Here is a 12,716-nt window from a genome sequence, read left to right on the forward strand (position 1 = left end):
GAATGTGCCTTAAAATACAATTACTTAAGGAAAATGCATCAACTGCTTGTTAAAGGAAAGAACATACTGAGAAATCATAGCTTTAAGTTAACAGGAAGAAAACAAGTGCAGAGGAGCAAGATGCTTGGTGTCAGGCATTTACTCTGTTTTATTGGTTGAGCAGCTGCAGGGCCTCTCTTTCAGAAAAACTGATCAATAGTTCTCTTGCTACCTGAGTTCTGCTAGAGGCTGAGTGCTGTAATGTGTTTTGTTTTACAGTTACCAGGTGTTAGCATTTACAATAGGTGGCATTAGGTCATATCTCTTTCGTTCAAGATTATCAGAAGAACAAGGAGCTCTCTCCCTAGTGAAGACAGATTTCTATTTTCATAATCGCAGTTACCTTTCCCAGTGAAGCTATAATCTGTATAAAGCACTGATTAGATAAAATGCTGCATGCTTAACTGAAGTAAGGAGCATTCTCTAGCTAACCTTTATGTATGAAAGTCCTACAGTTTCAAAAAAGCATACTGAAAACTTGCTGACCTAAGTCATGTTCTGTTGCGATGCAGAATTTGTAAACCTCTATAAAAATAATTATATTTGATGAAAGGAGGATGAAGACTTACCTGGAACTGAATTGTTCAAACATGACTGGAACTATGTATTTAATCATGTGGTTTTTCACAGAAAAAGACAAAGCATTTAGCCTTTTGGAAACTTTTTTTTTTTTTTAATATATAAAGCACAGAAAAATGACTTTTTTTTTTTTTTTTTTACAGGAACTAAAGTATAGGACTTAAAGCTGAACAAGGGCTCAGTTCCTAGAAATGTATAAAATCTGAAACTATCACAGGAGATACAGTATTATATACACTATTTCACACAGTAACAAATTTGAATTTTTGCAGCAATTTTGATATACAGCATTCATCTAACTTCTGCTATACCAGATGTCTTTATGGCTGCTTCAAAAGGCAGGAATAGTCGCCAAGCCATGTCTTTGCCCATTCCTCATTACACATAGTCAGTATTAAAATCATAGGCATCATCTTCATCTGCCATCTTATCCAAGCTGAATGGTAGTGTATTGGAATGCGTGCCTTTTGAGAAAAGAAAAATCATCTGTTAGTGAAACCAATGCTAAGAGTACTGGAGATGATTTTTAAAGCCACAGGTTTTAATACAGACCTGCTGCTATCTGCTTTTCTGGATTTGTACATCTTGGCTGTTGTTTTCCAAGGTTTGTTTTCCTGATCCCCTGAATGTCATTTTCCTAGGACAAATCAGAGAGGTCAGCAATATGGGCGTACTCGGACATCACTAATGAAGTCTCACATGCAAATGAAAGAGCTGAGACTCTGCTGATGGTGCAGATGCCCCCTTGTATAGCGGAGGAGGAACACGCTGCCTTCTATTTCTGTACTTCTATATATATCTTTCTACTTCTATATATCTATCTTCTACCACTGTCCAGAACAAGGTTCTGTTTTTCCTTAATTAGGCAAAGAAACCCCAACCCTTATATCTAGGAGAAGGACTTTGTGATTTCTCCTAGTGGCTACATTCTCCATTTACAGCTGAATACTGACTGGGGACTTGTTCCCAGGGTCTAGACAGGTGAAAGCCTAATGAAACCCTGATTTACCTCTTTGATGTTCTGTTCTGCTGCTTCCATGTTGTCTAGATCATCATCACTTTCAGTGAAATTCTCTTCCTCCTCCTCTTCCTCTTCCCCCTCCTCACCTGTTTCCAAATTCTCATGCTCTGATGCTTCCTCTAACACTTTATTTTCCTCTATTGTCCCATCTGTCATACCTGCTGACTGGAAAGCGATGCTGCTTGCCAGATTGGGGTACTTTAGAGCTGGGAAAGAGATGGGAAGTGTCTGTTAAAGTCACTGGAGTAGACAGCACCAGATGTGATGTTTGCCCCTTACAGAATAGCCATTTCAGCTCGGGGCTAGAAAGACAGCCCTGGCCTCTCCCCTCCACAAAGACAGCACTCCCACATAAACAGTGCTATAAAGGAGAATTCTCCAACAGAATAGCTTTCTCTGAGGCATCTACGGAAGGCAGGTGCAAGCTGAAGGACTTGAATTTGACTGCAGATTGTACAGTATAGAATGATTTTGTTGGCCTAGGTGAGAAATTGAAGAGAAGAACTTTGAAGAGCATATAAACACTGGCTGTGCAGAACAGTTAGGTCAGAGGAGCAGAAACCAAGAATTAGCAGGGGTAGTGCTGTTTGTGTAAGAAGGCAGACAGCTGCACTGCTCAGCTGCTTAACAATCCATTTCTTCCTCAAAAGGTTCCTGTCCACTGCACATTGGCAAAGCTATCACATAAACCCTCCAAGGACTTCCATTCACAGTGTCCCATTAAAAGTACTGCTACCACTCTTAATGGTAGCAGTGCACTACAGTGACAAGTCCTACCTGTAACAGTGGTGGTGTTTTCTTCTTCTAGCTTTTTTAAATTAAAACCTTTCTGCATTTCTGCTATTTTGTCTTCTGTAAGATATGGTGGCGGTCTCTGATATTCCGGAGGTTGAGAGTGGTAGCTTATTTTAGCTCTGTGAAAATAAAATATCAGCATTAAAAACCAACCTAAGATAACATAGTTAAATCACTGTATTTAAAAATAAAAACCCACAGCAGAAACCTCTCAACCTAACTACTCATTTAATATCATCTGTTTAACAGCAGTGAAATAGCTGTTTAAATCTGACTCTGAAGTTGTCAATATCAGTATTAAGTGGATGGCCCACTCTTGAGAGGAAAAAGAAGTGGCATAGTTTGTCACCACAAATCATCTGCCTGTAAAAGCATGAGCTGTAAAAGCAGCTGAATGACTTGAGCAAGAAAAAAATATTCAGACTCAATTAGTCACTGATTCTGAATTACCTTCATCCCACCCTAGGAGAATGTAGGAACCACTATAAATCCCAACAGAAAATTTGCAAGCTCCTTTCCTGTCTGTGGAAGAGGTCTACATGAACTCACTACCTGAGAGGCAACCTATAGCAGAGGTCAGCAAATTGGCTACATAATAGCATGCAACGTGCTCTCACTCTGTCAATTGATCCTTCACTATTTTAGAAAATTATAAATGGATGGTGTCCTCTAAATCTGTTAAGCAATCCAGCTCCCTTTCTCAAAGTAAAGGGCAGAAAACAAAAGCAGTCTGTTTTCTAATTATGCTGGTTAGCACTCAGAGCTTCTGCTGTGTAAGCACAGAGTTGGATTACAATGTGACAAAAGGTCAGCAGCATAAAGCAGAATTCATAGCATACATACCCTGTCCAGTCACAAAGCAGTAATTTAGCTACATTCTCTGTGTCAGGAACACCTCCCTTTTTCAGCATACCCCTCTTCTGAGCAAGTAAAGTTAAAAACTCCTCAGTATTCCTGAAATCTGGGATACTGTAGAACAGCATTACCTAGTGCAAAAGAAAATGTCACATTCATAAGAAATCTAGATGACCTATTTTCTCTTAGTTTTAGGAATAAGATAGCAAATCAAATTAGGTTACAATGAGAAGGAACAAGTACATAAAGCAGTTTCGCTTTGCATTTGGGAGTAAACATTACAGAGTAAAATGGCTACTTCAACAAATTAATCTCCAATTCACCTTTACCAACAGGCATAGGAATACAGCCTATCATATGTTTGTAAAGATCCACCAAATATGGAATGAGATGGAAATTAGGCTTACATTAATCTAATTGAAACAAGAGTGAGATCAGAGTTGGATCTGAAGTCTTCACTGTAATAATAAGGAATGGTGAAGTGGTCTTCATCTCTCACTCTGCTTCTGATGATATAATCCAGTGAAATCTTACAAGCAGTTTTTTTCTAAATCAGAAAAGTCATTGAGAAAACAGACTCTGGATTACAGGATCCTGGCACACTGCATCTGCCTTTCATTTGTAAGGAGGAAAGATCACATGTGTGTTGGATGTACCAGCCAAAGTTTGCCTCCCTCTATGGGTAATACTCCCCATTCAAAGGAGGGGAGAGCAGTGCAAAAGCTGACAGAACTGGCTGAAGAGAAATGGGCTTTGGTTATTGACATAAAAAAGCTACAAAGGAGCGGACTATAGGGAGGGATGTGGAGAAAGATGATGGAACTCACCTGCTGTTTACTGCAGTGATTTAGGATGGCATCTATTCCTTCGAGTACATTTGCCAAGCCTGATTCTCCAGTGTCTATGATGCTTCTCATAGCCAGAGCCAGGGCATTGTTGGAAAGATCTGCAACAATACCTGGACTGTCTAAAATCTTCATCTGTTTATCAATGTGCACAATTTGCATGGACCTGTTGAGACACAAATGCACTGTAAGTAGATAAATCAACCAGTAAAGGACTGCTTAATTAAGCAAGCAAGACACAAAGCTCAGTGTTGGATTGAATATGCTTCACACACTCAGTTTTAATGCTTTCTCATCATATGCTTTGTGTACGACACAAAACTAAACATTAATGATGTCTTTTATCCTGGCAAATTCAGATGTGCATTTAAAACTGCATAAAGGGTCAGAAAAGCACAGAAACTGTACACAAACACTAAACAAACTCAAAGTAATCAGAACACATCCACAAACAGTGGAATGAACAGCTTTTGTCAGAGTCAGCTTACTTGGTAACACCTCTTGCTGGGCCAACATTGCAAGCACGAGCTCCTTTAAGACTATTGATTATGCTGCTCTTCCCCACATTAGGGAAACCTGAAGAAAACCACAGAAATCCTTATAAGTAAGAAAACTTGGCCTGTGTAACACTACTCAGAACTGCTTCTTACAGCTGTCTCGGGTAATGTACATCTTCAGTGTGAGATCAGAGTTGGATCTGAAGTCTTCACTACAGAAATAAGACAAAGTGTGTATCCTCATTTCTCACACTAATAGTAAAAGGGACATGAAAGAAACTATCAAATGGGAGGAAGGCAATGCAGGCTGTGTGGTATGCAGCCTGCTTATGTTTGCTCAAGCTGGTGAATCAGCTCAGGCCTCAGACAACGTCATTTTCACAGCTCACATATTACACACATGGAAGTGCAACATACATCACTGTCAACTTAAGTACTGAAACAGTGAGGCTCAGATGAAAGAACAAATGCTGACTAGAAGGCCTAAAAGCATGTCACAGTCTCAGGTGTGAGGCTGCACATTAGTTGTTTTAATACTATCCAGTTTGTAGTACAGGATACCAAAGCTTTATAGGAGGAGAAGGAAACGCCTTCCATCTCTCCAAATCCTTACCTACTACCCCAACCTGAATGGCTTTGTTTTGAGTCTTGCAGTGCTCTTGAAGAAGTTTCAAAAGGCCTTCGTTTCCAAAACATTCAGTGTTTCTAGTTAAATCAATATGTGCGCTTCTTTTTGTGACTTTCTCCTGCTACAGGATTCAAAGGCAAAAAAAAAAAAAAAGTCAGGAGCCATTTAGGAAGATAAATATGTATGCTTTGATTCACCTGTCTGCTTTAATGCTTCCAAGTACTATCCTCCATGATGTTTTTCTTCAAAGTGGAAGGAAGCAGTTTAGTAAGCAATTAGAAAAAAAATAGAAAGATCAATCTGTGAGTTAAGTAATGGTAGAAAAAGTATGCATCAAATATTAAGAGAAAAAGGAACGTGAGCTGACTCACAGGGTCCATGATTTCAGTTCAGACTGTGTTGCAGATTTGTTGTGTGGCCATGAACATTCAGACTGTGGAAGCCTTTAATCTGCAAATTCATTCAAGAGACTGATCAATTTTTTGAAGGATTTCCTTATTGCTTAACCTCTCTGTGTTGGGAGTTTCTGCACTGTTTGGCATGAGGATCTATTTCACTATGCTGTTAAAAGGGTTAGTATGTGTGAAGCATTATGTATTAACGTACATAAGACTCAAACTAGTATCACCTTCACAGAGTTGAGACTAGAACACAAGGAGCTAACTCACTCACACTCTTCATGAAACAATGCCAGGTGCTACCCTTTGATGGCTAAGGTCAGAATGGATGCAGTACTGTAAGCTGCACCAGTTTATCTACAAGTAAAGATGCTAATGTAACTGGTGCAACCTTCCTATATAGGAGATGAAAAACTCCTCATCTTCCTCTCTTCAGTGTCCTTAAGAGTAAAAAGACCCATTTTTACTCTCTTGTCCCAGGATGCTGGGACAAATAGCAACATATATTACAACAGAAAGAATTCTACTCTACCATGAAGCCTAGTCAAAGCGCGAAGGCATATCCATCAGTCACAGTGGTGTATCAAACAAGAGGAAAAAAGTTTGAAGAACAAGAGTTCCTGATTTTCAACATTTCAACTCAGCAAACATACAGTTTAGTCACATGAAAGACCCTGCAATGCTCTTACCATAGTCCTGTCCTTAAGCAGTGTTGCTGATTTAAAAGCAACTGTTGGAAATTCATTCTTCAAATAATTCAACCATTTCTCTAAGTTCTCCTTTGGCACCAAATCTGGAAAAAGAACGTGCTCCTTTCACTCTCATGAATGTTAAATATCATTGCATGGAGTAAATCTAGCGTGGAATTGGGAACCAGGCTGTATTTTGTCTGTTTAGTATGTTTTTTCATGACACACAATGTTTGGCTGAAAAATGGTGGGTTTTTATTCTTATGCATAGCTCTAGTAAAATACTGAGTACGTTCCCCAAAGTAATTCAGCATTGCAAGTTTTCATTTGTATTTTTTGTCTCAAGCAGAACTTACACCACAATTACATTTTCAGCTATTGTATTAGGTTTTTAATGTTGGTGTTTCGCTGAGAGACTTTGTATGGTAAAAAAGGAGATGTTATGTGAAGGATTATGCCATCATCCTTGCAAAGGCTACTCTAATACAAAGTTCCCTTTGCTCTTGCTCTTAATATTTCCTGGTTTTGCTGCTGATAAACCAATAGTTACCAGCCTTTTTAGCTGGTTTCACCTGTTTGTGTGGATTCTTCCATATAGCCACAGGAGAAAGAAAATATTTCCCAAAGCCAAATCTCCAACACAACTATCATGCTGATTTGCTGATGTTTAATTCACTCTTGCCTCAGTGGTGACTATTATTGTGAGCTCTGCCTAGTCACCTATTTTCACAAACATTTTTAAGAACTGTAAGATCTCTAACTTTCGTGAAATTTGACAGACTGGACAGCAGGTTTAAACATCATTGCAAACAGAAGGAATTACTTTCTTTCCTTTTTTAAAGCAACCTAGACTTAACGGTGGGGGAAATGTGACCCCTTCAACAGCCTAGTGAGCTCAGAGTTGGATCTTATGTCTTCAGTGGAACCTCAGATTCCTTTAAAGTCGTCTTCATAGCTCACCTAACACAGAACCACCCCCTGACTAAATAACACTACAAGAAAACTGGTGTTTCTTACCAATTTTGTTCAGAACCAACAATAGCTTTTTGTCTCCTCCAGAGCAAACAGCTTGCTCCAGTTGAGGACACCGACAGCCCAATGGATCTCTTGCATCCAAAACTTCTAGAACCACATCTGAGGCCTCAATCACCTACATTAGAATAAAGATAACAACTCTGGAATAGCTGTGGCTTATGACGGCAACTACTGAATTTCAAAGAATGATTGTTAAGTGAGGTTTTATATGACTCTTCTTGTTTGAGTCCTGCCTTCTTTCTTCTGAACTGCAAACAAGAAAGCTGAAGCAGCTTTCATCTTTCTCCTCCAAAGGCAGGGAAGTCTTAGACACTAATTCCTCGTTAATACAAGGGTTCTCCAATTAGTCGGTATGTACTGACATTGGGCCAAGAAGCCTAATACCTCAAAGTGCTGGATGTCTCAGCAGGAGAAATGGCAGCTCATACCAGCTAGACAAACTCTCTCAGTTTCTAATAAAATTATTTACTTCCATGTTGAAGTTTATCATAAACGACCTTTATACTCTCAGAAGTTGCAAAGTAATGCAGAAAAGGAAAATAAATTGTTTCACTGCTGATGCTCATCAAATCACACGAAAATAGTTGAAGCATCTCACCTTCCTGAGCTCCCTGCAAAATGATTTCTTTGAATTTTTATCCAGCAGCTTGTTAGTCTTTGCTTCAGATTTTCTAGAGGATTCCTGAATGCAAATAAAGATGAGAAGGAATGGTTTAACACAAAATTAGTGTATTATACTACACAGTAGCATGTAACTGCTACGAGCTACGTTCCTGACAGCATGACATATCATGTAACATATGGCTTAAGAAGATGATGTTTCAGAATAATTTTATGCCTTCTATAAGCTTCAAAGAATCAAAATCTTATCAGACACATACCTTTCCCTCTGTTTTTTCCTTCATTTTGGCTGCATTCTTCTTAGCATCAAGCTTTCTCTTTTTTTCAAGTTCCTTCTGTCTGTCAAGCTTCTGCTTTTGTTTTAGTTCTTCAAGCTGATTACAAAGAAACAAAACCCAAGCTAGTTATAACACCTTCTAAGGGAGTAAAGACCACTGTTCTTTCTCCTCACTTACTTATTTCTGACAGAAGTGCCTGATATAGCTTAGTTAGAAGCCATGGCTGTTCCAGTGACACTGGGACCTTTTCCAGCATTCCTACCCTGAATAGAATACTATTGCTTCAATTTAAACAGAGACAATATGTCCATTAGCCAGTTCTCAAAGTAACAGCCACACAGCAACCATATTAGAACTGATAAGAGATGCTTTCATGTCATGTTAGTCAACGCAGCAGATCCTTATTTTGTGAAGTCTTCTGGGTAATCACAATATCAAGACTTAACTTTTCAAGCTCTGATGAGACAGCCCATCTTAGTTATCATAGGTAATTCTAGTTATATGATGACACTTCCAGCAGGTTTGTAGTTACTATAGAGCTTATACAATGATGAAAACAAGGTGAAAAAATAAAAGAGGCAATTGTGATACACAGTATAACGCTGGAAATGAAAATGATGTAACTTTTCCCAAGCAAATATCTACTAAGACTATTTACAATCTAGTATGACTGCTGCTTCGGGCATGCATGCTTGCATGTGTGCACACATACATGCAAAGCTTCCTTGAAGACAGGAATGTTCTCTGCCCTCCTTCCCTCTACTACAAACTGTATTTTACCCTCTGCTTCCTTTGCTCTGCTTCACGTAGAAGCTCTTCCTTAAATGGTGCAGCACTGGGAATCCCTGGATCTTTCTTGGGCTTTTTGCGTCCACGTTTTTTGGCCTCCTTTCTGAGTTTTCGGTGATGTTCTCTGATCTGCAGACAGGAACAAGAACATTTTCTCACTGTAGGCAATAAACGTGATGTATCCCTCCTTTTTACAGATATCGAAGAAAAAATTATGTGTCTGCTTTTGAAGTGTTTCAATTACATAATGAATCACCATAAAGCTACACCTAAACAGACAACCCCAAATTAATGCAAAGCATAATGATGCAAGAAACCCACGCTATTACGCTTTCTGCGGCATCCTTCTCTCATTGAGGACTGGAAAGCAAGTTGTCCGCTATAATCCAGACTCTGTTACCGTTCAAAATAATACCCTTACTGGGTGCATTATACACATAACACTATCTGTAGTTTTTTTATATATATATAAAAATAAAAGTACTTCTAGTGCTAAATGTCCTTTGATCTACTTATAGTTTCTTGAAGTCTGGAATTCACTGTTAGCTGTGGGTGTACTTTTTTCATCCAGCAGCCTTAACTTCCGTTCTCACAGCATGTTTCAGAGCAGCAGCCAAGCGAACAGTTTAAGGATGACACAAAACAGCACGTGCTGCGTAGCCGGTCGTTGGTCCCAGCCCGTGCAACCTGCCTCGGAAGAGGCCCGGCTGGAACGGCAGGCCCTCCCGCAGGCTGCCTTCGCCTCGCCTGGGAAACCAGCGAGCAGGAGGCTTTGCCTGGCGATAGATGCCGTCCCGTCCCCCAGCCCCGGCCGGGACGGGGGCCCGTAACGGCAGCGGCCCGGCCTCACCTTCTTCTGGATCTTGTAGCGCTTGTGGCAGCTCAGCCGCTTGCTCGCTTTCTTCAGCTCTGCAACGCACCGCGGCCGTCAGCGCCGGCTCCTCGCGGCCCGGCCCGGCCCAGCCCGCTCCGCTCCCCGGGCCCGGCCCCGCCGCCACGGCCGGGTCCCGGATCGCTCGACACCCCCCGCCGCCATTCCCGGGCGGCCGTTCCCCGCCGCCGCCATTCCCTCGCGGCCCGGCCCGGCGGCCGTTCCCCTCCCCCCCGCCGCCATTCCCTCGCGGCCCGGCGGCCGTTCCCCTCCCCCCCCGCCGCCATTCCCTCGCGACCCGGCGGCCGTTCCCCTCCCCCCCGCCGCCATTCCCTCGCGACCCGGCGGCCGTTCCCCCCCCTCTCCCCCGCCGCCATTCCCTCGCGGCCCGGCGGCCGTTCCCCCCCCTCTCCCCCGCCGCCATTCCCTCGCGGCCCGGCGGCCGTTCCCCCCGCCTCCCCCGCCGCCATTCCCTCGCGACCCGGCGGCCGTTCCCCTCCCCCCCGCCGCCATTCCCTCGCGGCCCGGCGGCCGTTGCCCCCCCCCCTCCCCCGCCGCCATTCCCTCGCGGCCCGGCGGCTGTTCCCCTCCCCCCCCGCCGCCATTCCCTCGCGGCCCGGCGGCCGTTCCCCCCCCTCCTCCCCCGCCGCCATTCCCTCGCTTCAGACCGTTCGGCGCCGATCCTGCCCCCGGCTCTCCCCGCCGCGGCCCGCGGCGCCCCTGCTCCCGCCCCGCCGGGGACGGCGCGCACGGCCCCCCGCCGCCGCCGCTCTCCTCCTGGCGACCCCGCGCCCGTAGCCCCGGCCCGCCCCGGCCCGCAGCTCACTGGGCCGCTTCATGGCGGCGCCGCCGGGTCGCGCCGGGCGCCGGCCCCACGTGGAAAGCGGCGCTCCTTCCTCCTCCCGCCGGCGGGCGCTGCCGTAAAGCGAAGCGGCCCTTCCCCGCCGGAGGTGTCGCGCGGGCGAGGCGCGTTTGGCGGCTGGGCGGGCTTTGCGGCAGCGGCGGGCTCGGCAGTGAGGAGCGGCGGCGGCGGCGGCGGCAGCAGCGGTGGCGGGGCGGGCGGCGGCGGGCGAGGGCGGCCGCGGCTGTAGGAGGCGGAGCGGCGCCGGCTGGGTGAGCGGCGCGGCGCGGCGCGGGACTGGGGTCGCGCGGACGGGGCGGCGGCCCGGGGCCGGGAGGCCGCTGCCTCCCTTTGTGTGGCCGCTGTGGGAGGCGCCGCCGCCGGCGGGCCCGGGCCGCGCCCGCGAGCGGGCACCGAGCGGCCGCCGCCCCCTGTCACCTCCGCGGCCCGGTCGCTCCGCGTTCTGCCGCGGCAGCGGGGCCCGGCGCGGGGCCGCTCGCCCGAGCCTCCGCGCCCCGCCGCCGCCTCCCCTCCTCTCCCGCCGCCGCGGCCCCGGGCCGAGCTGGCAGCGCTGACAGCGGCCGCCGCGGCGCCCCGACCGGAGCGGGGCCGGGGAGCGGGCGGGAGGGCGAGGGCCGGCGGGGGCTGCCCGGCCCCGGCCCTCGCCGCAGCGGCAGCACTGTCGTGTCCCTCCCGCGGGGGCATAAACCCACCGGGGCGCCGAAACGGTGCTTTTGTCCGTCTCTCTCTCCTCGGGCCGGCGGTAACGCCTCGCGAAACCGGCCGCTGTGCGCTAGGGGCCAGCAGGGACCCCCGGTGCGATCAGTCGCGCTTTGTCTCGTCTCCGTTTCTTGTCCCGGCGTTATTAAACGGGTTGATAACGCCGTGCCTCAAACTTCTCCACAGCCTTTTTACTTTTGTAGTACCTGGTTGCTGCCGTCTTCTTTTTTCGGTGTTGTATTTGTGCAGAAATTCCGACCATGTTTCCCTTCCTCATCCTTTTGCTGTATTTACCGCTATTTAGTGAATATTTCTGTTGAAATGTGAGATATACCAGTAATCATAAATTATTTTCCTTGCACCTATCAGCATTTTCTGTAGAGTTGGTGGTGGTTTTTGTTTGTTTATTTGTTTGTTTGTTTTACTTGGAGGCAGAAAGTTGAATGTGTGGTAGAACCTCACTGGCTTGTTTTAAGCACGTTATCTTAAATGCATGTAAAAACTTCATTTGTTGGTGTTAGACTGGATGATACATTCACTGATCAGTCTAGCTTAGCCTTTCAGGAAAGGCAGTCTTCCAGCCATTCTGATATATGTTAGTAATGGCTAAAGAGACACTTATGGACATGTCTGTGGTTATGTGACGTTTTTAGGGGTGGTGTGTGCAATTATTGAGAACCAGCTCAAGCCACTGTCTCGCAGGAGATAGCTGGTTTGTAGCAGTGGAGACTCTTGATGCAACTGGTGAAAAACTTGTGAGCTAGCTGTTACATTACAGAAAAAGGCCTAGAACACATGTTCTGAAGTAAACCAGAATACATTTCTGCGCACATTAGGATTATCAATGTTTAGAGCAGTGGAGATCTAGTGAGAAGTTCACGTTTTGGAGCCTGACATTCATTACGAGTTTTATGTGAGTCTCTCACTGAGTACTCACAATATTGTCCAGATTGTGGTATAAGTTTTACATCTTCCTCAGTTACTGAAGGAGAAGAGGCTTTTGGAGGCTTATTGTCTCAATTCTGCAAGTGCATACTAATGTTTGTATGCGGCTGAAAGCCGCAAGGTATGTGCCTGGGATAGTGAAAGTGGAGAAACCCGTGTGCAGTTCACAGGCAGGCCATGACTGGGGCTTCCCCAGATCTTCTTTAATGCAGGATGGAGTTAGACTGATGGTACTTTTTGGCTCAAGTGTAATCTACAGAAATACTGGTT

At 45.4% G+C, this 12,716-nt stretch overlaps 2 protein-coding genes and 4 non-coding genes across 20 annotated transcripts in view; 1 reads left to right on the forward strand and 5 right to left on the reverse strand.

Annotated features, from left to right (window-relative positions):
- Nucleotides 1-123: 123 nt before the first annotated feature.
- On the reverse strand, nucleotides 124-10,894 carry GNL3 (G protein nucleolar 3). The gene is made up of 15 exons (XM_064518700.1): nucleotides 10,767-10,894; nucleotides 9,920-9,978; nucleotides 9,061-9,198; nucleotides 8,263-8,376; nucleotides 7,980-8,063; nucleotides 7,364-7,496; nucleotides 6,347-6,450; nucleotides 5,245-5,380; nucleotides 4,623-4,710; nucleotides 4,117-4,300; nucleotides 3,278-3,420; nucleotides 2,417-2,553; nucleotides 1,628-1,845; nucleotides 1,171-1,255; nucleotides 124-1,082 (listed from the first exon to the last, which is right to left on the reverse strand). The coding sequence occupies exons 1-15, from the start codon at nucleotides 10,777-10,779 to the stop codon at nucleotides 997-999; spliced, it is 1,722 nt and encodes a 573-aa protein (XP_064374770.1). The 5' UTR covers nucleotides 10,780-10,894; the 3' UTR covers nucleotides 124-996.
- On the reverse strand, nucleotides 3,711-3,786 carry LOC112986210 (small nucleolar RNA SNORD19). Its single transcript, XR_003259955.2, has one exon. It is a non-coding gene; the product is annotated as a small nucleolar RNA SNORD19 (small nucleolar RNA).
- On the reverse strand, nucleotides 4,370-4,445 carry LOC112986212 (small nucleolar RNA SNORD69). The gene has a single exon (XR_003259957.1). It is a non-coding gene; the product is annotated as a small nucleolar RNA SNORD69 (small nucleolar RNA).
- LOC112986211 (small nucleolar RNA SNORD19) lies at nucleotides 4,807-4,880 on the reverse strand. Its single transcript, XR_003259956.1, has one exon. It is a non-coding gene; the product is annotated as a small nucleolar RNA SNORD19 (small nucleolar RNA).
- LOC112986209 (small nucleolar RNA SNORD19) lies at nucleotides 7,229-7,304 on the reverse strand. Its single transcript, XR_003259954.1, has one exon. It is a non-coding gene; the product is annotated as a small nucleolar RNA SNORD19 (small nucleolar RNA).
- An 11-nt stretch (nucleotides 10,895-10,905) lies between the features above and the next one.
- The window catches only part of PBRM1 (polybromo 1), a 66,870-nt gene continuing 65,059 nt past the window's right edge, over nucleotides 10,906-12,716 (forward strand). For 10 of the 15 annotated variants that reach the window (XM_064518683.1, XM_064518690.1, XM_064518688.1 and 7 more), the window contains exon 1: nucleotides 10,907-11,053. The gene's annotated coding sequence lies outside the window, so the exon portion shown is untranslated. Of the gene's footprint in view, nucleotides 11,054-12,716 lie in introns of all 15 variants that reach the window. The other 5 variants (XM_064518686.1, XM_064518687.1, XM_064518694.1 and 2 more) reach the window with 1 other exon arrangement.

Source organism: Dromaius novaehollandiae, chromosome 12, assembly GCF_036370855.1.
Source record: "Dromaius novaehollandiae isolate bDroNov1 chromosome 12, bDroNov1.hap1, whole genome shotgun sequence".
Classification (NCBI taxonomy): Eukaryota; Metazoa; Chordata; class Aves; order Casuariiformes; family Dromaiidae; genus Dromaius; species Dromaius novaehollandiae.